General features: G+C 46.4%; 11 protein-coding genes across 11 annotated transcripts; 5 read left to right on the top strand and 6 right to left on the bottom strand.

The window, feature by feature from the left end:
* Window positions 1-238: 238 nt before the first annotated feature.
* Window positions 239-1,171, bottom strand: TRUGW13939_10853 (uncharacterized protein; the record flags this gene model as incomplete). The annotated part of the gene is made up of 1 exon (XM_035493963.1): window positions 239-1,171. The coding sequence occupies one exon, from the start codon at window positions 1,169-1,171 to the stop codon at window positions 239-241; it is 933 nt and encodes a 310-aa protein (XP_035349856.1).
* Window positions 1,172-1,459: 288 nt separating this feature from the next.
* On the bottom strand, window positions 1,460-4,362 carry TRUGW13939_10854 (uncharacterized protein; the record flags this gene model as incomplete). Its single annotated transcript, XM_035493964.1, has 12 exons — window positions 1,460-2,006; window positions 2,061-2,341; window positions 2,429-2,530; window positions 2,833-2,854; window positions 2,916-3,082; window positions 3,151-3,403; window positions 3,464-3,601; window positions 3,658-3,695; window positions 3,739-3,764; window positions 4,069-4,154; window positions 4,213-4,256; window positions 4,318-4,362. 12 exons carry the CDS (start codon window positions 4,360-4,362, stop codon window positions 1,460-1,462), a joined length of 1,749 nt encoding a protein of 582 aa, XP_035349857.1.
* A 306-nt stretch (window positions 4,363-4,668) lies between these two features.
* TRUGW13939_10855 (uncharacterized protein) lies at window positions 4,669-6,114 on the top strand (the record flags this gene model as incomplete). The annotated part of the gene is made up of 4 exons (XM_035493965.1): window positions 4,669-4,905; window positions 4,971-5,483; window positions 5,549-5,898; window positions 5,949-6,114. 4 exons carry the CDS (start codon window positions 4,669-4,671, stop codon window positions 6,112-6,114), a joined length of 1,266 nt encoding a protein of 421 aa, XP_035349858.1.
* A 161-nt stretch (window positions 6,115-6,275) lies between these two features.
* TRUGW13939_10856 (uncharacterized protein) lies at window positions 6,276-8,596 on the bottom strand (the record flags this gene model as incomplete). Its single annotated transcript, XM_035493966.1, has 8 exons — window positions 6,276-6,575; window positions 6,630-7,083; window positions 7,152-7,379; window positions 7,448-7,599; window positions 7,681-7,888; window positions 7,939-8,047; window positions 8,096-8,221; window positions 8,299-8,596. Coding segments are annotated over 8 exons (1,875 nt in total), but the record flags the coding sequence as incomplete, so codon positions are not given.
* A 1,118-nt stretch (window positions 8,597-9,714) lies between these two features.
* Window positions 9,715-12,613, top strand: TRUGW13939_10857 (uncharacterized protein; the record flags this gene model as incomplete). The annotated part of the gene is made up of 7 exons (XM_035493967.1): window positions 9,715-9,831; window positions 9,908-9,990; window positions 10,051-10,439; window positions 10,507-10,893; window positions 10,942-11,055; window positions 11,125-11,327; window positions 11,384-12,613. 7 exons carry the CDS (start codon window positions 9,715-9,717, stop codon window positions 12,611-12,613), a joined length of 2,523 nt encoding a protein of 840 aa, XP_035349860.1.
* Window positions 12,614-13,416: 803 nt separating this feature from the next.
* TRUGW13939_10858 (uncharacterized protein) lies at window positions 13,417-15,837 on the top strand (the record flags this gene model as incomplete). Its single annotated transcript, XM_035493968.1, has 6 exons — window positions 13,417-13,754; window positions 13,807-13,852; window positions 14,065-14,417; window positions 14,470-14,673; window positions 14,761-15,038; window positions 15,107-15,837. 6 exons carry the CDS (start codon window positions 13,417-13,419, stop codon window positions 15,835-15,837), a joined length of 1,950 nt encoding a protein of 649 aa, XP_035349861.1.
* A 130-nt stretch (window positions 15,838-15,967) lies between these two features.
* TRUGW13939_10859 (uncharacterized protein) lies at window positions 15,968-16,948 on the bottom strand (the record flags this gene model as incomplete). Its single annotated transcript, XM_035493969.1, has 1 exon — window positions 15,968-16,948. One exon carries the CDS (start codon window positions 16,946-16,948, stop codon window positions 15,968-15,970), a length of 981 nt encoding a protein of 326 aa, XP_035349862.1.
* Window positions 16,949-17,885: 937 nt separating this feature from the next.
* Window positions 17,886-19,088, top strand: TRUGW13939_10860 (uncharacterized protein; the record flags this gene model as incomplete). The annotated part of the gene is made up of 3 exons (XM_035493970.1): window positions 17,886-18,166; window positions 18,283-18,671; window positions 18,754-19,088. The coding sequence occupies 3 exons, from the start codon at window positions 17,886-17,888 to the stop codon at window positions 19,086-19,088; spliced, it is 1,005 nt and encodes a 334-aa protein (XP_035349863.1).
* A 348-nt stretch (window positions 19,089-19,436) lies between these two features.
* TRUGW13939_10861 (uncharacterized protein) lies at window positions 19,437-20,365 on the bottom strand (the record flags this gene model as incomplete). The annotated part of the gene is made up of 3 exons (XM_035493971.1): window positions 19,437-19,799; window positions 19,859-20,202; window positions 20,266-20,365. The coding sequence occupies 3 exons, from the start codon at window positions 20,363-20,365 to the stop codon at window positions 19,437-19,439; spliced, it is 807 nt and encodes a 268-aa protein (XP_035349864.1).
* A 601-nt stretch (window positions 20,366-20,966) lies between these two features.
* On the top strand, window positions 20,967-21,860 carry TRUGW13939_10862 (uncharacterized protein; the record flags this gene model as incomplete). The annotated part of the gene is made up of 1 exon (XM_035493972.1): window positions 20,967-21,860. One exon carries the CDS (start codon window positions 20,967-20,969, stop codon window positions 21,858-21,860), a length of 894 nt encoding a protein of 297 aa, XP_035349865.1.
* Window positions 21,861-24,048: 2,188 nt separating this feature from the next.
* Window positions 24,049-25,594, bottom strand: TRUGW13939_10863 (uncharacterized protein; the record flags this gene model as incomplete). The annotated part of the gene is made up of 3 exons (XM_035493973.1): window positions 24,049-24,190; window positions 24,253-25,209; window positions 25,272-25,594. The coding sequence occupies 3 exons, from the start codon at window positions 25,592-25,594 to the stop codon at window positions 24,049-24,051; spliced, it is 1,422 nt and encodes a 473-aa protein (XP_035349866.1).
* Between the last annotated feature and the right edge of the window lie 926 nt (window positions 25,595-26,520).

Below are 26,520 nucleotides of genomic sequence, written 5' to 3' on the forward strand. Positions count from 1 at the left end.
AAATGATTAAATATTGAAAGCTAAGAAACTTCAGTTGTTCCTAGAAGTAAACATTTGAAAGGGCGTAGGTGATTTTACATGTATGTGTACAATTAATAGAGGCCACCCTGTGGACTTATTTTGGTAACACAGTCTTAAAGAGGTTATGTCATGTCACAGTACAATGGGTTTCTATTCTCAAAGTAGAAACTGTAGGACTTGAGCTTGTTGTATTATGGGTTTATATTAACCTTTTTATTTAGTGCTGAGTCTTAATATGAATCTCTATCACACGACAAGTATTTAGAATGCTTTTTAATGACGCCACTATTTCCTCTCTCAACTGCGGGTCAAGGGAGAATGGGAAGCCCTTCCCAGCTATATTGAGTCGCCGCAGTCGTGGCATAGATGATACTCCGTCCCATAGTCGCCGCCAGCCGTCTTGATTGATGGAGCTCACTTTCGACGTCATTATCGGTTCTTCGCCGATATTGAGGCGGTTGAAATTAGTTACCTCGTCGACGGAAAGTGATATAGTAAGCTCTCGAACATGTGCCAGGTGCTCCGCCGGCACGGTCATCATGAAGTAGTACGCGTTCCAGCTGCTGTTAATCTCGAAATTTATGCACTCATACAGCAGTGGAGTCGCTTCGTCCTGCAAGACCTTACAAGTTTTCAGTAAAGAAAGCAAGCATTCGCGTCCATCTGCCTGCTCAGGAAGCTGCTGCTGTTGCTGCTGCGTGACTGAATTCGGCTTGCTAATCGTTTGTTGCCAGCGAGGATCCCATATTCCGTAGGAATAACTCGTCGGGTAGGCCGCGCGCCAAAGACCTCGGACTACAGGATGTTCAATAAACTTCTTCCTGGCAGGGTCCACCTCAGAAGTTGGATCGGTGTCAGGTGGCAAGGGCATGTAACGGAGGTATCCAAGACGCTTGCGGAGGCGCACGATGTGCAGGTCACCCATAAAAACGTAAGCGAATATTTGAAGCCTTATCTCTTTCGGTAGACGAAACAGTGGAGAGTCCTCTTGTGTTGCAGTGGGCTTGGGACGTTTTAAGAGAGCAGTCGCCCACGAGACGATCGGATTACCGGTCGTTGGGTGTTGTCGTGGCGCATTCTTTTTACGATCCTTCCAGACGGCTTTTTCTTGTCGGCGCTGGTGAGCCATAGTGGCGCAATAAAAAACCATTGCAATGTGGAATGGGCTTTGCTTGACTAGATAGATAGATTAATCAAGGAACAGTCTATAGCAGGTCGAAGGGCTATGTATGACACTGCGTTATTGATTTAGTATGAGATTATTATTGCGAGAAGTAAATGTAAGGAATCGTTATGACCCCAACCACACACGTCAGGTGTCACAATAATAATGATATTATGATAAGCCCGGATTTTCTATTGTTCCAGGTATAGATTTCCAGGTTAGCGCGTGCTGCTCAAGCTAAATATATATGGACTAGCAAAACATATGAAACGATCATGATCGGTCGTCAGACGCGAAGTTTCCGGCCCAAAATGCGCGATAGTGCTTCTGCTGGCCGAGGTGGGAAATCTCCTCTACTTCTTTCGGAGTTAATTCGAAAGTCAAAGCCTGTAAATAGCTGGCCAAGCGCAATTCCTTGCTACTAGTGGTAATCACCACATATTTGCGTTCCAGTGACCAACGCAGCAAGATCTCGGACTCGTTCACCCCATACTTCTTCGCGAGAGTCGAGAGCAAAGCGTCCAATGGCCCACCCGTAGCACGCGTAATCGGAATGAGGCCGCCGTAGCTAACAGTCTTGATGCCTTTGCTCTCCTGGAAAGGGACCAGGTCGCCGTGCTGGAGATACGGGTGAAACTCGATCTGGTTTACCGAGGGAATCACTTTGGCGGTCTTGAGAATGGTCTCCAGGTGGCTCTTCAGAAAGTTGGAGACTCCAATCGACCGGGCTTTCCCAGAAGCCTTGACTTTCTCCACAGCAGCCCAGGCCTCTTGGAGCTCTTCCTCAGTATTTGCCCAGAACGGATTGTGGATCAAGAATCTGCATTGTCCACAGTCAGAATCATCACATAATGGTATAGACGGATAGGCTTACAGGTCTACATAGTCGAGCTTTAGCTTTTTCAAGCTCGCATCGATGGCGGCCGGAATGTCGCGAACACTGGCACCGACTTTGGTAGTCACAAAAAGCTCATCTCGAGAAACCCCGCTCTCCTCAATAGCCTGACCCAATTCGGGCTCAGTCCCATAGCCTTCAGCGCCATCGAGATGGTTATACCCTAGTTTCACAGCGGTCTTTACCGTCTCGACCAGGGCACGATTGACTGCGGGGCTGTCTCCGCGCTTGAACCAGGCAGTTCCTGTGCCATATCCAATCTGCACAGTGGGTGTTAATTGTATAGCGAAGACTGCTGCAGGTAATAGGATTCGCTTTCATCTACAGCTAAAACGGAGCGAACTTACAATTGGAAAAGCAGTTCCATCATTCAGCTGGATAGTCGGGATTTTGGGGTTGGCCATGGCGGGGATTTTGGGTGGTATGCAAGTGACTTTGACAAGATTCTCCTTTGTACCTTTATAGAGTTATTTTTCCCCTCCGAGCGAATTGGCGCCCTTGATTAATAATGATCGCGAATTTAATATGGCCATGATGTCATTTATGCAGCGCCAATCTAGTTCTTCGACCTTATCTTTCAGTAGTTAAAGAATGCCGGATAAATAACCGGGCTGTATCTTGGTGGGAATAAAAACATCCATCCGGCAAATTTGAATATTCAATTAAACTAATCTGAACGACCTGGTTGTTTTATTCAAAACACACTTTTATCTTGTCGACCCTAATTTAACCCCAAAACTAACTATTTGACTCGCTGTCCATACACAACGTGGCTGGACAGAAAACATGGTAAGCTACAGTTACTCCAGGTATACCAAGGACCAGGAAACTTACAAGTCGTGTATCATGTGGACACGCCGGTTCTTTGCGTCCTTTCTTACGAGGGCTAGAAACACCTGGACTTCCTCATAGCTCCACCCCAGTACTTGAGTAAACGTAGCGATACTGAAGGCTTCCAGACCTTCAAGGAACTGCAGCATGTTAAAGGCGCCAATTTCCTTCTGTAGAGAAGAAACAGTTAGCGATAGGCAGGCTGCACAATGGGCTTTCGTGCCAATACAATACTCACCATTCTGGGGTCTCGTGGCCATGTCCCGAGAGGCAGCCGGAACACTTTATGTTCAATATTTTCAAAGCCTGCATCTTCCGCCCATTTTTTCAAATTTACACCAACAGTGACGGGGCGATTGATTTTTTCACAAGCCTCACGGAGTAGCTCGTAAAATTTGTTCACATTGTTCCCTTCCTTTAATGTGCCATCTTCGGAGTAGTTGACAAGGTGGAAATCCTGAAATTCAGCCCAGCCTCCAACTTTAGTTTGACTATCTCGACTTGTTAGCAACCAGAATAGTCTGCTTCACGTCTAGAAGACATAAGCATACCTGTATGCTTGCCGAAGAAACTTTGGCCAATCTGAAATGGACCCGCACATGTATCTCGAGTGAATAAAATCGAAAGGTGGTCGCTCTGGCCACTCGGACTCAACATCATCAACCTCGAATTCGACATTGGGGGGTACCCTTTTGGCGTCAATTAGTTTACCAAGAGAAAATAACGCGAAAGAAGGAATACAAACCATGAAGGTTGTATGGGACTGAGATCATTTCCAACGACCTATTTACATTAGATCGTCCTCTGGTTAGGTCATGAGGCTCACCTTTTCGAGAGATGGAAACGCGTCGGCTATAATGACAATAATCAGCCTTGGAATAGTTGAAATATTGCAGAGAAGGGTCGAAAAAAAAAAAAAAGAAAAAAACTTGCCCATGTCTATGGCCCATATTCCAGTTCCAGTTCCAACATCCAGGACGCGGAGCGATTCGCCTTGGACTGGCGCAAGAAACAACTTCCCACCAAGTGATAAAGTGAACATATGATGGAACATGTCAAGACGATCCTGTTCTTTCTCATCGTTGGGGAATTTATAACCTGGCAGCGATTCAGTGTAAACATGTATCCTTGTGCTCGACATTAGGTGGCAACTCACTCCCTTCTCGGTAGCTATGAAAACGACGCCCATGTGTCCATTTGTAGTCTGTGACAGTCGAGCTCAACGATGTCCTGTAGCTTTGTCTTCACGGCGTTGTTACTCAATTTTTGCTGGTTGTGACACGTTCTATCGGGGGCTTACAGCTCATCACTATATGTCTCGTCATCTTGGTCTTCTGCGAGTAGCTATGATGTTTTAGTGTGCGCCACCTGATGCGACCGAGTCAATATTAGAGAGAGGGCATACGTCTTCATCCAACAAAAGCGGTTGCCTTCTTTCTGGGTCCGCCATAGGTATTGTTTTTTTCTCCTTTTTTCCCCCTTATTCCGAGCTAATGTTTAGCTGGCAGACGATGAATGCAAGAGTGTGAATGTGGACAATTAACTCGGGGATTATTGCTGTTAGTTTACTTAGCGATGAACCAATTGTATGTAATAACGTAGTTACCCCTCACTCCACAACCACATGCACGGCCCAGCAGTGCGACATTGAGTGTTGACGTATCTATATATCCATTTATCCATTTATTCATATAGTTGGCCGTTATTTCCGGAATTATCAATAACCAGCTCCTCGTGTTTCCGGATCTTGAGCGATATGGCGAACCCCCTCATTGATCTCGCGGCCCAGATCACAGACACAGCGAAAGTAATTAACAATTTCATCACTGCCAATGGTTATCCACAACCTTCCTTCGATGCAGATGCGCCGCATGCGTTTCCGTCGGCTCCCAAGGAGATTCTGGATGCGCGTCGACAACTGCTAGATGCATCGCAAGCCATTCGAGAGTTGGTAATTGGGCCAGCAGAGTATCTGCGCTGGTTTTCATGCGGGGTATTTTCCAGTCCTTTTTTTTTAAAAATAAAAAAATATCGCAAACAAGGTCTGACAAGAGTTAGTCCCATGACATGTCCAGTCTTCGGTGGATTTATCATTTCAAAATTGCAGAAGCGGTGCCGCTTGACCATGGAGTCACTTTTACACAGATAGCCAAGGAACGAAGCGTTGATGAGGATTTGCTAAAACGCATATTGCGGCATGCGATGACCAACCGCATTTTCCATGAACCAGAACCAGGCCTTGTAACCCATACCTCTGTATCGGCTCTGTTGGCGCGCTCAAAATCGTTAAATGACTGGGTTGGCTACACCTGTGACGAGACCTACCCAGCCTCAGCGAAACTTGTAGAGGCGCACGAAAAGTATGGGAATAGCCAGAAGCCGAATGAGTCGGCTTACAGTATAGCCTTCGACACAGATGAGCCGATGTTCGCTCATCTCACGAAATATCCTGACCGTGAACAGCGATTCGCCAACACCATGGTCGAGATGACATCAACTGAAGGATATGGGGTTCATCATTTAGTGGGAGGATACAATTGGGAAGATATTGGAAAATCAACTGTCGTTGATGTAAGGATTCCGTTGCCGGTTTAAGGGCTAGATGCTAACGGTCACTGTGTTGCCCCCGTGTCTAGGTCGGTGGCTCAACCGGACATGCATGCATTGCTATTGCGGAAAAGAAGGCCCCGGACGCGACTTTCATTGTCCAGGATCTGTCAACTGTTATCGAACAAGGAAAGAAAACGCTTCCACACGCACTTGAATCTCGAATTGCATTCCAGGAGCATGACTTTTTTACACCGCAAAAAGTCTCCGCCGACATATACCTTTTAAGATTTATTTTACACGATCATCCCGACGCTATCAGTCAAGAAATTGTCAAGAATTTAATTCCTGCGATGAAGAATGGATCTCGCCTGATTGTAAACGATGGAGTGCTTGCAGAGCCAAACACGTTGCCTACGGCGGAAGAGCGGATTTCAAGGTAAGCCAGAAGGACTTGGATAGGTTATATATTTCTAACCATCGGTATAGAATTATGGACATGGAAATGATGACAACATTTAATGCACGAGAGCGACCGCTAGCAGATTGGGTGAAGTTGTGCTCCGGGGCCGACAGCCGACTCAAACTGCACTCCGTCTCGAGACCTGAAGGGAGTGTACTCTCCATTCTCGAATTTGTGTTCGATGATCAGTAGTTATAGTGGACGGTCTACCCATAATGCGTAATGCACCACTCGATGTCAGCTAGCCTAGAGCGCAACTTATGAAATATCGATATATGAATTATTGCTGCCGAGTAGTCGGTAATGATTGATAATTTGTGTATTCGTTACTTCGTTGTTTATATCTTTTACCTAATACATAGATTGGAAGAGCTGTTTCTCGCTTCCGGATCAATATCTCCGATGTGAAAGACCATACCCATTCCCGCGGCCTGATGCAGCAGTACATGGCAGTGAAAAAGCCATAGCCCATCATTATTCAAAGGAAACTGTAGTATGACAAATCCCCTTGGTGGAACATAAACTGTGTCTTTGCGCAAAGGGTTCCGCATGTTCATAGTTTTCGCTAGGTCTGCCGCGTCAGGGTCAAATGGGTTATACCCCCCCAACTGTGTCGTGGTTTCTACGGAAAGAATGTAAAATTCATTTCCATGCTGCAGATAGTAAGTAAACTTGAAAACATCAACGCGCATTCATTCTTAGCTCACCAAGTGAAACGGGTGCCCCGTATCGTCCATATTATTTAACACCAGCTCAATCCATCTGTCTTCCCCAGTCTTTTCGTACCAAGGAACTTGCAGGGTCTGTATTGAGCTTGGTTGCTTGGTGGCCTTTGACCATTCCTTGGGATCTAGCGCAAGAAGTGGTTTTGCCCTGGAGTCCGCGATCATCCATGAGCTGTGATTCACGATTCCCACAGGCCGGTTATTAAACGACGAGCGAATCTGCATCGCAGTGTAAAGCACAGCTTTTTCTATAGATCTCTCAGTAAGATCTGAGCCAGGCCATTGGGGCAGTCCTGATGCCTCGGAGAGGAGGAAATTTGATGTTGCATTAGAACTTTCACGTCTCTCTGGTAGTGATTTGTCTGTCACTCTTTCTTTCCAAACCAGAGGAAATGATTGAATTCGCGTGAGAGCGAGGTTCTCAATTTTCATATGTCTTGAGAAGTTGAGATTATTAGTATTAATAGAACCAAGGGAACGGTGGGCACTGTTTCCGCAACTTACTCTCTATCCAAAGCAACAGTGAGCTTGGTTTCTTTGTCTGAATTGCTATGTGTTTGATCTGACGCAGTATCTTGTAAAGAACGATCGAGAACAAGATCCATGCGCTCACCAGGATAAAGCACCCCCATCGCAGTCGCAAGTGGAGCATTTCCAACGGGGCTTCCTCCGTCGACGGTGATGAGTTGCATGGCTCCTTGTGAGATGGATAGAGTGATGCCTGAAGAGACTCTAAATATCACGTTTCATCAGTGGGATTTTATTTTTTAAAAAAAAAGAAGAAGAAAAGAAGGACAAACCCAGTGTTGATTACTCTGAGTCTAACGCGGTCTCTGTCTGGTAATCTGAATGATGGCGTTGTAACGGTCTCGCAGACCACCGGCTGGGACTTGACCGCCATCGAGCAATTGAATGATCCCTCACCATTCATAAGCATAGAGTCTGGTGCAGGCTAAGAAGAGGTACATATCCGCGTTAGAATCATAACTTATTGAACCAGTCGCGGTAACTTGGAAACTTGATTTATTCATACCTCGTTTGCATAATGACCTGGATCCTGGTACCAGTCAAACACAGTGTCGGCTTGTCGATGATACCAGTCTCCGACAAGTAGAAGCTTTTCTGCGTCGTATTCGTACGTAGACATATCAGATCCCGACCCTGACGGATCTGCTGGTTTGTGTACCACAATCGCTCCGAAAAGCCCGTCAGCTCTTTGAAGACCCGCATGAGCATGGTACCTGTTTCTTGGGGTCAGTCTCTGGAATAGAAGATGGGGAGGTCGCAATACCAAAATGTCCCAGACTGGGACTCGTCGATTCGGAACCTATACGTAAAGCTTTCCGATGCGCCAATGGCGCACTGCGTCAAACCGACAACGCCATCCATATGATTTGCTCCTTAACGAGGTGAGTGTCGCTTCATGCTAGCATTGAAGAAACGCATACCTTTCATCGAGAGTCCATGCCAGTGGATTGCAATCCCATCGTTGTCGCTATCTTGAATTGAGTTTTGGACATCAATCACAAGCTCATCTCCAGATCTAGCTTCGATAGTTGGTCCCGGAAATTGGCCTACAATCAATGTAAGCATGCAATCTAACTTCACATCGGGGCTGGGGGTTTGCATAATGACAGAGGGAATTGCCTACCGTTTATCAAGTAGACCATTTTCTTCACACCATCCGGTGCACGCTCTTCCATAGTAACATTCCATGTAGCACGAATAGTCTGCGATTTCCGAAAGATGTGGTCATTTGGCTGAAGCGTAAATGCATCTCTCCAACTTTCTTCCACTGTTCCCGGATTAGGTTGACTATCGTCGGAACCAGTATCAGAACCGGACACAACGATATTAGGAACATTGCCTCCATAAGGAAAGAAAGTAGAGGCAACGAAAATGGTTGGGGCTATAACCAGAAGGATGGCCAGGCCAGCAACCACCAGCATCCGCCGTGTCGACGTCGCCAACACCCCCTGGATAAGCGCCATCGCCCGTCACTATTTCCCGCTCAACCAAGGAGCTAAATAGGACAGAGGGCGAGAGCATTGAGTGTAAAATGCTGTGAGGATGCTTAATTGTTGTAAGCAAGGTATGCTGACATGCGCTGCAACCCAGAGCCGCAATAGCTGCTAGCCTCGAAGCGGAAAGATATGGCGCTTCCGGGATGCCTAGGTAGGCTAGGTGAGATCGACTCAGGTTTTTTATCAGACTATACTATAGGAGGCAGGTGTTGGCGGGGTAGACTTTGGCACTGTCTCGCCCCCAAATTTACAGCCGGCGGCTACCGGATAACAATTTCGAGGCTGAGGTCCTTAATTCCATTGCTTGGCCCGTAAGATTCAGGGCACTGATCCACAACGACACCTAAAATTAACAATCTGTCAAGTTCCAACACTGCCAAGCCAGCTACTGTATACGGGGGGTACGGACTTCCTCTTGGCCATGCTTGAGTCAGGACTCAGTAGTGATTCTCCAGCCTCAGTCAGAGACTGCTCATTGTTGAATTTCGCTTTTACGTATGAATAAATATCCAACAACAATGAAGTATTTTGTGATTCATGTTCAAATTAATTGATAGCTTCAAATGTTTGAAAATCTCAACATCTGAACGCTTTTTGTGCGCGGGTTCAGTGAAAGACAGTAAATAAGCGCTAGTAGATATGCTTATACTATAAATTCGAAGCCTCATAGCCTGGCTACATATAGGGACTAGTTACTCCTTTCTCCGTAGATTATTCTGCAATCGTCAAATAGTACCCTGATAAGGGGTAGTCATTACTTCATACTGGGGTCCTAACTTGTCCCCACCCAAGTAGAAAGTAGTATGGGGAGGCGTAAAAAGGCACAACGTTACATTAAACCTAGTACGATGGACCACCAACAATGCTAGCGCTTATTATTCGTGCCCCCTAAAATATAAATAAACTATGACATGCAAATCAACAAAATAGTCCATAATCAATAATAACTTAAACATGATTGAATGAACGCCGGGGGAAAAAATTTAAAAAGATCTTTTAAGAGGTTGCCAAACTAAAGAACTCGTCCGCTAATAATCGCCAGAATGCGTGCAACTGGCCTTGTGGCGGCCTCGGCCGTTGTAGCAGCAGTTCAAGCAGGGTCGCTTCAAGATATTAAGCATATTGTCCTGTTCATGCAGGAGAACCGAGCTTTCGACCATGTAAGCTACTTTTAGTCACTTCACTTTTTATTGGTAATCACATTCTGACCGGAGTGATGGATCGATCGCCTCGCAGTACTTTGGTACCATGGCTGGTGTGCGAGGATTTGGTGATCCCAATGTCCAAGTCAACCCCGACGGAAATTCGGTTTTCGAGCAGTAAGTGCAGAATCAGGGTTGTAAAAGTGATCTTGACTGATAAGGAGACACTTCGACTAGGCACCTCAGCTCGACGCAGAATGGTGCCGATATCTTGAAGCCGTGGCATATCAACTACCTCGGGAGCGATTGGGTCAACTCCACACAGTGCATGACTGCCGGTGACAACGGCTGGGCAACGATGCATACGGTCTACAATGGTGGTTTGGGGGACGGATGGGCCGGTGCCGATGGAGCCTACAGTCTGGGCTACTTTACGCGGCAGGACATCCCGACCCATTGGGATATCGCCGAGGGCTGGACCATCTTCGACATGTCCATGCAGAGTCTTCTTATGGCCACTGATCCAAACCGAATCATGTGGATGAGTGGTTCGGTCAACATTCCTGGGTCGCCTACCAACTTGGACGGCAAGGGCGGCATGATTATTGATAACAGTAATACGCCAGGTGAGTCTGCCATTCATTTCGAGGTGAGAGAACTTCGGTGGTGATCTACTTTCTAACTTTCCACTAGGGTGCGAGTCCCCTGGCGTCAATTGTTTCCCGTTTGTGTGGAAGACGTTCCCAGAGTACCTCGAAGAGGCCGGCATCTCGTGGCAAGTGTTCCAGGACCTGGACAACTTTGAAGACAACATGTTGGCGTACTTTGAGCAGTATCAAAAGGCCCCCAATAGCTCGGCTCTTCACATCAAGGGCAACTCATACCCTGGCCTCGATGCCTTCTATGCAAACGCCTCTGCGGGCACATTACCGCAGGTTAGCTGGATCATCGGCCCCCAAGAGCAAGCAGAGCATTCACCAAACATGCCCAAGGATGGAGCATGGCTGCAACAGCAAGTCGTGGAAGCCATTACTAGTAGTCCGACTTACAATGAGACAGTTCTGGTTATCAGCTACGATGGTGAGTAATTCCCCGTCTTACACCAACGGCCTTGCTCATGGTGAACAGAACAAGGAGGCTGGGCAGACCACGTCGTGCCTGTAGTCCCGGAGAAGGACACGCCAGGTGAATGGATGACTGATCCGTATGACGAGTCCCTGGGGGATGTTCCAGTTGGTCCAGGTGTGTATAAACTCATGTTATTGTCGTATTAGCACTCCCCATATCCCTCGCGCTAACTAAACATCTAAGGCTGGCGTGTTCCTCGCTACATAATCTCCCCATGGACACGCGGTGGTAATGTCTTTACTGAACGAACTGATCACAACTCGGACATGATGTTCATCGAAAAATGGGCCGCTGCTAATGGCTATGACGGTGTGCACAACGAAGCCATTACGCAATGGCGTCGTGATCATATGTCCGACCTAGTTAACGCTTTTGATTTCGAAAATGTAAGTCAATCGAAACTTTGATTATTTTCAATCAATAAGTCACTAAATCAAATCAGCCCGATTACTCGATTCCTACCCTTACCACGGCTGCGGAGCCGCCATCCAAACCTGAAGACCCAAGCGACTATAGCGGCAACCTGGACCTTGGTTCACTGACCGGCCCCTGGGTTGGCCCCGCCAGCTGCATTGCGGATTATCCGGTTAAAGTCCCCATCCCATACGGTGTGAACAACGCGAACCGTGATATCAGCCTAACAGTCGAAGATGGCTACAAGCGCGTGCGCGGGAATCTCACTGAGGGTCGCTACCTCACCTTCGAGACCGAGGGACAGGCCTTGACAAACGTTGGAAACACATCCGTCAGCCTCTCGGCGGCCAAGGAATCCCATGACGATATAAATCAGCGCTGGATCGTCCATCCAGTTGATGGACCAGGTCACGGTAATCGTTTTTATATCCAGTCAGCGGTGGACAAGTCATATATCACAGCTACAGGGTCACTAGCTGCAGATGTAGGACAAGCGCAGGCTGTTACCATCACATATACTCCAAATGGAGCGTCATATACTCTGGGAGCGACCACCAGCTCTACAGATACTGAAAACCATGGAACATCACAAAGCAAAGTCCCTAGAAGCAACGCCGCTTCTATTTCATGGAAAGATCTTGAAGGAAAGCCCTTTGAAGTCTTCAGCGTATCATACAAAGATGGTGATAATGCGAACACCTTGTTATACAACGCTGGGCTATCCATGTTTACCTTTGACTATTCAACTTCGGATCCAAACCCTTCTAATTGGGTTGGCATTTATGACGCCTCGGGCGGTGGTCCAGATAACCAAACACAAAACCAACCTTCGCTGGTATACAGCTATGCTCCTCAAGCCATGGGAAGCGTAGTAGTTGTGGACCCAGGGCTTGCTCCAGGCGACTACAAGGCCTATTTCCTTGCAGATGACGGCTACAAGTGGATAGCCGATCCCGTTACCTTTACAGTCAAGGACTATGGGGGATCTATCTCTTTTCAGTCAGGATCTGATTTTATCTTCACTTACTCAACGGGGGAGGCCAACTCAAAGAACTGGATTGGTATCTACTATGCATTAGGAGGTGGACCCGATGATCAGCAAAATAATGCAGACTCGTTGGCGTGGGTCTACGCTCCAGATAGCAGTGGCAGCGTGACTGTTTCCGACCCAGGGCTTGCGTCGGGTTCTTACAAAGCCTACTTCTTGGCTAATGACGGTTACACCTGGCTAGCGAACCCTATTACATTCAATACTTAATAGCGAAGTATTAATATAGCATGTAGCCCATCCTGACCTAGACAAAGCCAGATGGGCCGTTTATTTCTTTGTGCATTGGTACGTCTAGTTCATTGAAGCTTACCTGTACAGTAGAATTAGGCTATTAAAATGTAACAGGGAATTATTGATGCGAAACATAGAATCTCAAATTGAAATTCCTGCAACACTTCTTGTGCTACAATACCCTGTGTCAACCCCGGTAAGGCTCTGGAGCGCGGCGCACCTGGGCACCACTTTAGACCTTAGAATCTGAATACTTTCAATTTCGGACCTTTTCAAATATTTCTCGCGGAGCTTTAGTAATTAGACTACAACAAACTTTTATCGTGTCGCGCCCATGGAGGTATTGTCCTGAAATTGTCCCTGCGACATAGAAGATAGCAGCTTTAGAAGATGCGGATAGATTAGAAGCGAAGAGGTCAACTGGTAACGATGAAACTAAACAAACTAACGTTCAAATTTTAAGCACATAGTTACATATTTGACAGCATGAACAAAAGAAAATTAAGAACTTTCAATGTTGCCTTCAAGTCAATATGGTCGGTTGATCGGTGTCTTGAAAAATCTATATATATACATGTACATCATGTAAGCATTGCCTAAAGGAAGCTCCCAGGAAATAAAACAAATAAAAATGTATATAAATAAAGAATGAATTAACGTTAGAATAATTTAAGCCCTTTGTACCCTTGCTAGATCCTGCTGGTAAGGTTTCATGTGAGGCAAAACAAAGAAAGTCGGGGGCGGTCGTCTCTGCCTGAACTTTCAGGCTCCACAAAGCAATGGCTTCTTCAGCACAGCCACTTGCGTGCGATTCATCCTCTTTTCTCCCCGTTTCTACGTCCCAACACCGCACGCTAAGGCCACATACGCTACCGCCAGGAAGCGGCATCGTTGATTTACTTTTCTATACAACTAATATAGCAGAGATACTTGAAGACTCTTGGTTTCTGGGCTTCCGAGCCGCAAAATCGGCTTCCATGGCGCAGATTGGTTCAGGAAGCGAGTCTTCCCGTCAGATGGACGGCAAACGTTCCAACACCTTGGTGAAAACCTGCAACCATTGTGCTAAGGGCAAGATTCGATGCATTCGCCATGGAGACACAGGCCCCTGCGATCGGTGAGTTACTCCCGGTGGTAGTCGCTAGCTTTTTTTATTTACTCGTATCTAGATGTAAACGCTTGGGTAAGGATTGTCAGTTTCGCGAGGTTCGGAGTGTGAGTAGTGGCATCCCAAGAGATAGGGACAGGTGATTATTTAATCTATCATTCCATTAGTGCTTATTACAGTACCTAATACTCTTAAGAAGGATTGATATGCTTGAAGCCAAAGTTGATCAGATGTTGGCACACTTGCCGGCCTCAGTACAGGTAAAAACATCACCAGTGGCACATTCTTTGATTGAAATTCCAGGCTAAGACTTTTAAAGAGTGAAGGCAGTGTCACTGACGGGACACCGGGCAGCCCTCTTCGGAGGCCTACGGATATCATCGACAAAGGTTTACTGACCATGGAAGCTGCCTCGTTGCTTTTCGATGAGTATCGGGCAAATCTTGTGCCTTTTTGCCCATTTTTAGTAATCCCGTCGCATACAACCCCGGAGGCTTTGCGAAGGGAAAAGCCATTCCTATTCCTAGCCATCCTAACAGCTGCTTTATACGACAACATGCCCATGCAGCGGGTCTTTGAAAACGAGATAAAGAAAGCCATTAGCCATCGTTTGGTTTTCGATGGCACAATATCGTTCGAAGTATTACAAGGACTTCTGGTCCATATTACTTGGTACATACCCATTCATACTGATCCACTGGGAAGGTTATTAACGACAATACAGGTGTCAGTACCATTCGAGGCCACGTCGTTTCTCCCAGTATCTGCACCTGGCAATAAGTGTTATCAATGATTTACAACTCGATCGTCCGCCGGAGCTTAGGTTCTGGAAGACCCGGGTGAGCTTTGATCATACAGATAAAGAGCACTTGTCCTGGGGCCGAGACGAGAAACGGGCAATTGCTGGATGCTTTTATCTTTCATCGAGGTAAGTTTCATTGATATTTCTCCCCCCTCAGAAATATTCCCCTACCCACCGGTTGGTGGTGTTCTTACAATTTCTAACAAGCATCAGTACCTCACACATACTTCAAAAACAATGCCCCTTTCCATACCAACCCTTTATCGGCGAATATTGCCAATCTTTAGCAAAGGATCTTGAATTCCCATCCGATAGCAGTCTACTTTATATTATACAACTTCAATATCTCTCTGAAAAGATGACATCCGTCTCGATGCAACATTTCTCAGAGAATCAAACAGTCAGCTCAACAATACAGCACCGGTTTCAAGAATTACATTCAGAACTGGAGGCATATCGAGCAAATCTACCATTTTCTCTAGACGAAAACCGTAAGTGTTGGAAAACCTGAAACGATATTCTGAGGGTAAAATATTTTTTAACTGATACGTGATTTTAGAAATACTCTTTATGCAATTCTATACAACAGAATTATATCTATGCCAAGTCAGCCTCTTTGACTACAAGCCAAATACACCAAGTAGGAAGCTTGATCCTTCCTTCCACATTGAGGTCTTATGTGTGGGCCTGAGGGCGGCGAAACACTTTCTTGACTTTTACGTGTCTTTGCCACTACGTGCCGAGATGTCGTTCAATAATACGGGATGGGTTCAAATAGGCTTCGCATTAACTCTTGCATGCAAGCTCACCATTACAGCGTGTGAACCATCTGTTTATACCCACACCGGGGAACTGTGTCGAACACTAGATTTATCAAGTTTGCTAAACAAGTGCATATTGAGAATCCAGGCGTTGATAACGTCGCACATGGATGCATCTGGTGATAGAGATGTTTTCTACCACTACGAAAAACGCATTAAACGTGTCCAATGGTGGTTCGAAAGTCGAAAGTTGTCGATTTCTAATAATACCAACAACAATTACTCGCCGCCACAGTCACGGGGGGCATACGAGACCACACTACCCTTAAACAACCGGGAGAACTATTTTGGTGCTTCGAACCTAGTGCATGATTACTCTCGAACTACTCCTGCTCCAGACGCCGTATTACAACAGGAGGTATTTGATATTCAGTGGCCTGCGTTTTTCCCCGACGCCGGATTTGATCAGGTTTTTGGTGACTGGGTAACGCACACTACTTTATCTTCAGATCAAGAGCATCTAAACTAGTGTCATCCGTTTTGACGTTTATAGGGAGAAAGAATTATAAACAATATTTGTATGATATATGTGCATTTTCCTGCAATGCTAGATAGTGATTTCTATGAGATGGTACATAATACAATTGTAATATCAATATTTACACGTGGGTGTCTTGGACTACTAAGCGATATTTGGAATTTCTTCGTGGCCTTATCCAAACCACAAATACCAGAGTGATCATCACAATCACAGCAACTCCAGCTGTAGTCCACCCGAACAAATTTCCAAATATGCGATCATAGGCCAAGCCGTTGCCCCAGTAGGCTCCCTGAGCTTTATAGTGCGTGAATATCGCATTCTCTGTTTTATCGTAACGTGTGGATGGAAGAACCGCAGCGTCAGCACAGTCTGTACCAGGTTGAAGGCACATGGCGAGGGCGCTATTCATCGAAATCTGTCGTGTGGAAAACAGCCCTTTATACTTTGACATTCGAGACATGCTATCTTCGTGTATGTTCCTAGCGATGGCTATGATGAAGGGATGGTTTGCTGTACTGGCGATTAAATCGTTGCTGGCCCCGGATGATGTCGGTTCGGGTGCAAGAGCTGTTGTATCCATCAAAAGCAACGAATCCAGTGACGCCTGGCAACCAATACTATGGTCCATGTACACGCCTCCATAGTGCCAGAGAAGAAAATAACGAAGCACATCTTCTCGCTGCCTAGCTTTCAGACGATTCGTATAGCTTGGAGCAAACCAGGCAAAATGCGCTTGAATAAATTCGAGAGCAGTCTCATCGGTCCAGTCATACTGCTCAAAGGAAGGGTTTTGTTCAATACAGGAGTTGGATGCATTTGTCCACTCCACTGGTACATCTCCCGGCTCCCCGCTCCATAGACGGTGAATGATTTTGGGGATTGATTGACCGGTAGAATTTAAATTCTCAAATGCCGCGGGTAGAAGCGGTGCCGGATTCTGGCTTGACTCTTCATTTTGAGCGTCTACATGCGTTGCTGATGATGCATTTATTCGCAAGGTAGACAAAATATCAAGAAAGAAAAAGGGGACGAATAAGCAGGCAAAGATAGAGCACAGGCCAATGCAAAAGAAAAGCTGGCTTCGCCGTATTCCGTCCATGGTGCTATGCAATAATGCACAAGGCAACCTGTAATAGCAATGGGCTATTCCTTGGCCTTCACAGCCAAATCGAGACCTGCGTGTGTAGTGGATGTCCCAGAATCGAGGCTTAGTATCTGGGCACCAAGTTCCGCCGTGGATGTAGAGGGTGATACAGAGTCGAAAAACAGGAAGCTTGCGAGGGCATGCTGTCCGTTTTAGGCTAGATGGCCCCCATTAAGTGCTTATTGAGTAAGACCTTGGTAGGGGCGTTGGGTCCATGACTACGGAGTACGCACATGGTCGGTTCGAACCTAGATGCGTATCGAACTCTGGAATATTCCACGGGCTACACGCTTTACCTATCGTGTCGAATCCAGCATCAGCTTACGGGCTATATTATTAAAGATAGAAACGTGGCTGTTGTACGAAGTATTCTAGCGTCCATACAAAAAGTTACATTAGGTGGTCTCCGTGCCCGTGTCCGACCCCGAATCCGTGTCCGTGCCCGTGTCCGGGTCCAGATCCACATAGGGTCTTTAAGTTAAGCTTTGACGATCATTTGCCCCATTTCTAGTGGGGCCAGGAATAAGGTACCCAATAATAATTGCCCATAGCCAGACGCCGTACGTACCACGAATGTACGAGGCTTACTGCACAGCCCCAATAATACCGGTGGTTAGAAACTGCTATCAAACATACACGATGTGTGTCTCGTGTATAAACTATAAACACACAAAGAACTTTATGGCGTTACGCAAGATTTAGGCTGACATGAATGAGTATTTGAAACGTGTGGACCACCGGTTGGCACTTCCAGTGTACTTGGCAGGATGAGGGTGCTGTTTTCATATATAACATATGATCCTTGATACCTCAACTACTGGTGATGACGTGAAAGCCCAGCTCACTATAGTCCTCCCAAAAAGAAAAAAAAAAACCAAGACACGCGCTCGCTATGTCAAACAATCAAACTTCACTTGATCCGTCGGATTACTGTACACTCGATATCTGTCCGATTGATTTAGCCTACATCTACTATGTGCCGAGTCTCGCCGGAAACGCATTTTATGCGGGCATCTTTGGATTTTTCCTCCTGTCACAGTGCATTCTAGGCATCCGCTTCCGTACCTGGGGCTATCTCGCTGGCTTGTTAGGTGGCCTTGTTCTTGAGGTTATTGGTTATATCGGGCGTATCCAATTGCATAATAACCCATTCAAGTTCACCCCGTATCTCGAGTAAGTCAAATCAGTAGCGCTGCTCACCTATGATATTTTTCCCTAGCGGTTCCTCTCTACGTGCTATTGTCATCATTTAGCTGGGAATGTTACTAATAGTGAGTCAAATGATGTAGATACCTGATATGTCTCACAATTGCCCCGGCCTTTTTCAGTGCCTCTATTTATATCTGTCTGGGACGAATTGTCATCATCTATGGAGAACAGGTCTCGCGACTACGGCCACGAACGTACACCATAGTTTTCGTGTCTTGCGATCTGCTGTCTCTTATTCTGCAAGCCGCTGGAGGAGCAATAACGTCTATTGCTGATGCCGACCAACAAGATCTTGCTCAGACCGGTGTCAATATCATGATTGCCGGGCTGGCAAGCCAGGTTGCATCCCTTGTCCTCTTTATGGTTCTCTGCCTTGATTTCGCCTGGAGAGTGAAAAAGAGCCCGATGAGTCTCAACGATGGGACCCGGGATTTGAGAAACCAATTACGCTGGAAATTATTTCTAGGTGGTAAGTCGCCCCGCATCCTGATCTTTGATTTCTTGCTCGTTGCGATCTCTGTTTACTAACATGACCTATTATGTGCTTACAGGACTGGCTCTTGCAACAATCACTATTTTCGTCCGATCGGTATTCCGAATGATAGAGCTAAACGGTGGTTTCCACAGCGCTCTGGCCAATAATGAAGTCGATTTCATGGTTCTGGAAGGTGCAATGATAGTAATTGCTGTTCTTTGCTTGACTGCCCTACACCCTGGCGTGTGTTTCGATGGCATGTGGGACCAGACAAAGTGGTCATTTAAGGGGACTAAGAACAAAAACGCCGACAACAACAACAACACAATGATGAGCCTCGCAAACCTAAACAACAAGGATGGAAACATGTCCCGCGACAGTCAATTTACGCGGGATAGTCGGTTTACTTAATATACACTGCAGTGCTGGTAGCAAGGGCTGTATATTATCAAAAGTATATAGATAATAGATAAATAAAGTGGAACAATTAGGAATGATGTATGTATATATATATATATTCAATATTTTAAGGTTGGGAAGTGCACATGTGCATACAATAGATAAATAAAATCAGACGATTAGAATGTGTGTATATTGAGATATATATATTCAAGACTGTCAAGTGTGCATATATAATACATGTACAGAAATAAAGACGAATAATTGAAAAAAAATATATATTCAAGGCTATCTATGATATAATAATTCTATATGGTAAATAATGTTGACAGGAAGTGAAAAGAGGCAAGCAAATGGCGGCTATACTCGCCACCATAGCCTGAGCCGACTCCACCACGCGGCCGCAAGAACAACGACCACAGGGGTCGATATCTTAACCACGGCCATACCAAGAGCCCGCCACCAACGGCGTCGGCGACCAGCGAGGAACTGGTTGGTATTGTTCACGTGAGGGAACGGGGTCGATGGAATGGGCTTCCCCAGGAACTTGCACAGCGGCTCCCAACCATCTGCGGGGTTGAATTCTAGAAGGTTATCGGCCGGGACCAGTTCGCGGATCCGGGCGTAGTGTTCCAGGTATGCCTGGCGCTCTCCCTTGGGGGCGATCAGGGGTCTCAGACCGTGTTGGTACTTGTGATATTTCCACCAGGGGCCAATAACATGCTTTTGGGTATTGTTAGCGTGGACCGAAAAAGGAAAAAGGATAGTTTGGCGGCACATACCGAATCCCAAGGAGCAATCCAGTCGAAAGATTTCCACTCCACGGCTGAATCCACAGATTCCCTCATGGAGCGCAGCCATCTGTCAACATCTCGCGTGCTCACAACCACCTTCGCGTTCGGGTAGGCCTTGATAAGGTCTTCCGCGACCAATGTTCCGGGGATATTGCACGAGACGTTGAATCCGTTGAAAAGCTTGTCGTACTCCTCGCGACCGAAGAGCTCGCCATTTCCGCGCCATTTGGCGTCCAGGGCCTCCAGCCATAGTGGATAGAGCTCTGGCAGCTCATCCATCATGCGCCCGTGGAAAGGCTTGTATCCGAGGACTTCGAACGCAACTCGGATAGCTAATACACAGACCAGTCAGCAAATTCGATAGGCATCATATTTTCTTTTTTGGTTCTTCTTACAGATAGTTCCTGTACGAGGCATTCCCAACAGTAACACCTCCATTTTGGAAGGTGACTGTGGTTGGGGGACCTGATCTATGAGGCGGGGAGACTGCGCCATGGTGGATGAATGGACTGAGGGAAAGTAGCAGTGAATGGTAGGAATGCACTTGGAGAATGAAAAATAAAAGACAAGGGAGTGGCTAAGGACGACTTATAAATAATTATTTCGCAAGATAACATGGAGCTATTCACATTGAAAAAAAGCTAATTCATCTAAAAATAAAAGCTGATTCTGTTCCTTGAAGCTTGCCCCATCTTTGAGGGGCTGAAAAAAATAGATTACAGGGCCATATCCCCCGAAACCATCCCCAGTTGGTCGAGACCACCAAAATTGGAAGCAAATAACTCTAAAATGCTACGATAATAATCATACGAGGGGGCCGAATGATTTAAGCAGAGTCAGCAATTACTTGGGCTTCTCGAATCCAGCAATTGCCACGACATCAGTAATGAGAAGTATGTGTGCATCCCAGGGACGCCATCAAGCCAGAGATGTATAAATATGCCCTCAGCGTTCGACCGTAAATTTTTCATCTTTCAATCTTATCTTCATCCATCTTTGAACTGAGCTTCCTTCCCATCAGTGACTCAATCTAAATCGCCTTTCTACTTTTCATATCACACAAGTCTTTTCTTTAACACAACTCGTGTTGGTCAAAATGGCTGTTATTCCTCAAGGAAAGTTCACCACCGGTGTCGTTGAGATGTTCGACGGCACCACTGATGGGGGTGAAGCATACCTTGACACCGCAAGCGGCGAAACCAACCTCAAGCCCAAGAAAGTCCACCACGTTACAGTATACGACATTAGAACACAGGAGCCGGCGCCACAAATCAACGAAGATGGTTACGAGGTCCTGGCCTACCCAACTGCTCTCACCGAAGAGGAATTCATGACCTATCGCACGCCAGAGGGAAAGCAGATGATCAAGGACCGCTACTGGCCAGAGCTGCAAGAGCTGATCCTGCAAAAGACTGGGGCAACCGAGGCCATCCCTTGGCACTTCAGTCTGCGCAACCAGACTCCCGGGTATCACCCGGATCAAATCTTTTTCATGAAGACTGGAATTTCCCAGCCAGCATCTACGGTGCATATCGACAACGACCACACCACTGCCATTGATCACATGAACCGTGAACTGGGAGAAGAGAAGGCCAAGGAGCTTATTGCCGCACACAAGCGCTGGGCTATCATCAATGTATGGCGACCAGTCGGGATCCCCGTCCAGTCCTGGCCCTTGCTTGTTGTCGATCGACGCAATGTCCCAAACTGGAACTACCCGGAGAACACTGCCCGAGTTTACCGGACCAACGATCCGAAGTACTACAAAGCCCACGACAACTTCCTCAAATTCCATCCTGATTACATCTACCGCTACGCAGATCGCCTTACACCGGAGGAGGTTATCATGTTCAAGGATTATGATTCTCGCACCGATCGCGTTAGAGGCACTCCCCACGGAGGCTTCCAGGACGACAATAGCGCTGCTGATGCTCCGCCGCGCCGGTCCATTGAGGTCCGCCTCTTCGTTTTCTTCGATGATGAAGAATAGGCTATAAACCGAAATTATCTGTCTATTGCTGGCTGGTGTCTGCGATTGGACGATGGAGAACTGGAGTGAGAAGAGAAATGGGTATTTCAGCATGAGCAACTAGTCTAGTGTTTTTTTAGGTCTTTTTTTCTCTCTTTTGTATAGATCATTTCGTATAGATATTGAATTTACTAGTACTTATTATTATTATTTCCTGGGCAAGATTACGCGTTTTCCGCGCAATAAACGAGATAGTTCGCACTATGGAGTAGCTATGTGTCCTAGTTCCTACTTTTTCGAAGGCTTCAGCCCAGTTGAGACCTAGCTGAGAGTCTGAGACCCATCGGCGGCCCAGCGGCGGCCCAACCGAGGACGTAGAGCCTAGGCCACGCTTTCTGACGCTTACTTTCGGAGAGGACCGTTGGGAGTCACCGCCTGGGGGCTTGATTTTTGTTTTCAGCCAAAGCTTGGCGGTATGGGGCCTGGGCCGAAGTTAAACCCAGAAAGCCAGTTACAACTTACGGAATACGGGGTACCAGGGAAAGTATAATAATATCCCGCACCTGAAGCTAAACTTAGTAGCATCGACAGTTACTAGCCGAGAATAATTACCATTCAGCCCCCCTCGTGGCTGAAGTTGAATTTAGCAGCCCCGATAGTTACCAGCCAAGAATAATAATATTCGGTGGCTGAAATCAAACTCAACAAGGCTATCAGCTTTGTGGCACCATTTACCAGATAAGGATGGTGTCCAGCCGCCCCTGGTGGAAGTTAAAATCACCAAACCCACGCTCGCTGACACAGTCTAGAAGGATCATAATAATGAATGGAAGTCGGCAACTCGAAACATGTACAGAGGTGCGCGTCAAAAGCCAAGGCAGTGGAGACACCTACTACTAGTGAGTCCTAGTAAATTAATATTTTAGTTTAGTATTAACATTTCTAGCTAGTTTACTAGTAAATAAAGAGTCCAATGAAAGATCTAAATTAAGTATGCTATCCAATTTTATGAGTATATTATTGGATATCTATGACACACATATAGTTGCTATGGAAATAGCACGTAATTTCGTACATTTGAAAAGAAAATTATATTTTAATCTATACACTAATAATTTCCCCACTGCCCTGACTTTTGACGAGCACCCCCGTAGTCAGCATCGTTTATCGTTCAGTAGGAAAAGTCTAAAATCCAGGAACCAAGGGTCGATACAGTCAGACAAAGGGCCCAGGGGCCAATGATGGCTTCAGCCTTTGCCAAAGTTAGCTACAATGTATTTTCGCGCATGGGACTCAGGAGACAAGGGCGGCGTATGATATCGTTTCAGGATTTTCTAGAGCGGCCGGTATTACTTCTTCCTACCAAGTGTTAAGCTTACAAATCTGGCCCTGACCCCACACCCTCGTTTGAGGATCTTAGGGCACAATTTCACAAGCGTTTTCGAGAACAAGCGCAACACTCTCCGGCTACCGATCGGCATGATCATCATGGGTAATTTTATGATTCATGGAACAGTTGAAGTGCTATTTCAGTATCTGTTAATAGTGCAAGTTTGTTTTTGTTTATTCACATCGAAGTTTTCTTGTGAGCTCCCCAGATTTACAAACATAACACCGGGGCCGCAAGCTTTAGACCCAAATGTTGTTAATAATAGGAGGACGTAATACTAGTACGGATGGAGTACTACTCCGGAGTCGGGGACATAAGTGTAGCTTGACGCTGGGACCGCCGGAGATAGGGTTATTGCGAATACAAGGTTTCTGGTAGTACGTACTTACGTACAATGTGTTGGCACCAACGAGGACCCACCATGCCGCCCTTGTTTAATTGCCAATACGCAGTACGTACTACGTCATTTAATACGCGGCCCCGCCCCTCAATGCACTTAGGGCTACGCTAACCATTTTAGGGTTACGCGGGATGTTGGCCGCCCCAGAGGCTTATTGCGACCACATTTGTCTCTCCCAACGAGTCTAATTTAATGTCGCCGACGATTATTATTTGTGGGCATATTTCAGTTCAGCTCCAAGTAAACTAAGCCCTGTTATTAGCCACTAGATTGTGGAAACAAAGAAGAATAAGAGAAGAATTTGAAATCTATTGACTAGCGCCTAATTTTAACACCAAAAAATTTTTACACATAAAATATAAACAAGAATCATAAAAGGGGCAAGTCTATAATTAGCCAGTTCGTTGCGGGGACCACATCTAATTCGTAACGTTTCCAGTGTAGATCTGCTGAGGACGCCACAGACCAGGAGTTTGGCCCATAGCTTCCTTCCAGTGTGCAAGAACACCAGCTGTGCGAGACAGACTAGTCAAGGCAAGAATAATGTCGGTTTCAAACCCCCTAGAGACGCCTGATTAGCAAAAACTCGTTTTATAATCCTGTCGGTGAGAATGAAAACTTACATGGCAGTGTAGAGGAAGCAACCGTAAAGGTCAGCGTTTGCCTTGAGGTTGCGCGAGGTGAAGTAGGGGTCCTCTCCAGCAACACGATCAATCTCCATGGCGACTCGAAGAAGTGGGTTTCCCTGCACATCCTCCTTGAATTCCTCCATCATCTCCCGAATGAACTTGGTTCTGGGGTCAACCACCTTGTAGATGCGGTGTCCGTAACCAAACAGACGTTGCTTCTTGGCCTTAACGGAATCAATCAGGCTTGGCACGTTCTCGGGTGAGCCTAGTCTCTTAAACTCATGGTAAGCTAGATCAATGGCTCCACCATGTAAGGGGCCATATGCCGAGACAATGCCGGTAACGCAGCAAGAGACAGGGTCGGTCAAAGTTGAGGCGGCGTGCAGAAAGGCGGCGGTGGAGTTGGTCATCTCGTGGTCTGCGTAAAGAACCCAGAGACGCTGGAAGCAGTTTTCAATCTTCTTGTTCGGTGTCTTGGTTCCTGGCTCAACGATGCCCATCATGAGCAGAATGTTGCCAATGTAGGACTCGTCCAGTCGTGCAGGAGTGAATTCTCGGCCTCGCTTGTGGCAGTATACCAGAGCGATGACGGTTGCCAACATCGAGAGACTTCGGACCACAGCTTTATCAACGGCTTCAGGCTTGCCCAAAAAGGCAGGTTCGCCCTTCTCATGGGTAGTGCGGGTACCCTCATCCAGAGAAGCGTAAGCAGAAAGACCGGCAAGTACCATGGTGTATGACAACGCCTCGCGAGGGAAGGCACGAATCACATCAACGACAGTTTGGTGAGGTTTCATTTCAGCAGCCAAGCTTCGGCGGAAGGCCTTCTTCTCTTGAGGGGTGGGCAGGTTTCCGAAGATCAGAAGGTGAATAACCTCTTCGTAGTCATTCTGTCTGAATAGTTCGTCAATCGAAGTGTCACGGTACTGGATATAACCACGTTTGCCATCACTGTGAAAAGGGTTCATGTCAGCTGGGAAATCATTGTACGAAAATTGTGACAAAAGACTCACATAAGAGTGATAGAAGATTCCATGCAAGCGGTGTTCAGGTATCCCTTGTCGACAACCAAAAGGCCGTTTTCGACTTGGTCAACTACATCAGCTCCCCGCTGGGCAGCAGTGATCTGTCGGAAATCTGTTGCGCGCACCGAGTTGCGTACAATAGGAATCTGATATGATCGACGGGTTCTGTTGTCCGTGATGGTCAAAGAGCCGTTCGTAGGCCCAATAGCCGTACGGCCCAAAGCCCTGTGATACATAAGAGTCGCTGCACCGGCATAGGAGAGCAGCAGCTTCTTCCAAATAAGGAAGATCTTGAGGAGGATGAGAAGCATTTTGGCGAAGTGAGAACAAAAGGGGGTAAGAGGGTATCAAAATAGAGAAAGGAACAGATCAAGATGAAACTGTCTTCTGTGAAGGCTTTATAAGTGCAGGCTGGTGGTTGGAATTGAAAAGTTGATCAACATTGAAGAAGTCGAGGCTACATTTATATTTTTTTGCCTTCGTATATTATCACTCAAACCGTGCGAAAATAGGTCTAACGCCTAATTAATTTAATGGACATAAATAGATACTACTGACAACCAATTGACTCGAAGGATAAAGTTAGTTTTCTGCCCCATGCTATACTGGCTGTCATCAAAATGGAGCGGGACTACTGTTCCGTCCACATATTATGCCTTTCGGATAGCAAGCTTCATACCCGCCCTACAGCTAAACCTGCACTATACAGAAGGCCCCAATCTTGGGGCAATGGAAACATTCTAGCGTGTACACCAAATCTCCACGTGGATCGCGCCAGACACTTACTGGGCAAGGGCCGCCCCAGAAAAGCGGTTGGGAGGTGGTCTCATGGTCGCTCATGGTCGTACCTCGGACATTCAGCCTCAAAACACTGTTCCTAAAACATTAATGAGTTGGTCATCCTGTCTTCTTAGTGGTATTCTATCCCCTTTTTCTATTTTAGGTGAGTCGGCGAATTCATGTATGCAGCCCTATTTCCGTTTTGTAACGGCCCCAACGGACACCGGACTCTGGATGTCCGTTCCAACCTCCCCATACTGCCGTAGCACGTACTGCGTATCCATACTATTCGCTTCGCAAAATCTTCCTCATTTTAGTTTGTAAGGATGGCGTCTAGTTTGTAACTATGATCTTTAGTTCGTAATCTCGCTGAAGTGGCCCGGTCATCAACGGAGTTCTTTTGTATTGTGACTGTGCATGATGGCCCCTGGGCCAAGTAGAAAACTAAAAAAAGATT

Source organism: Talaromyces rugulosus, chromosome VI (genome assembly GCF_013368755.1).
Source record: "Talaromyces rugulosus chromosome VI, complete sequence".
NCBI lineage: Eukaryota > Fungi > Ascomycota > Eurotiomycetes > Eurotiales > Trichocomaceae > Talaromyces > Talaromyces rugulosus.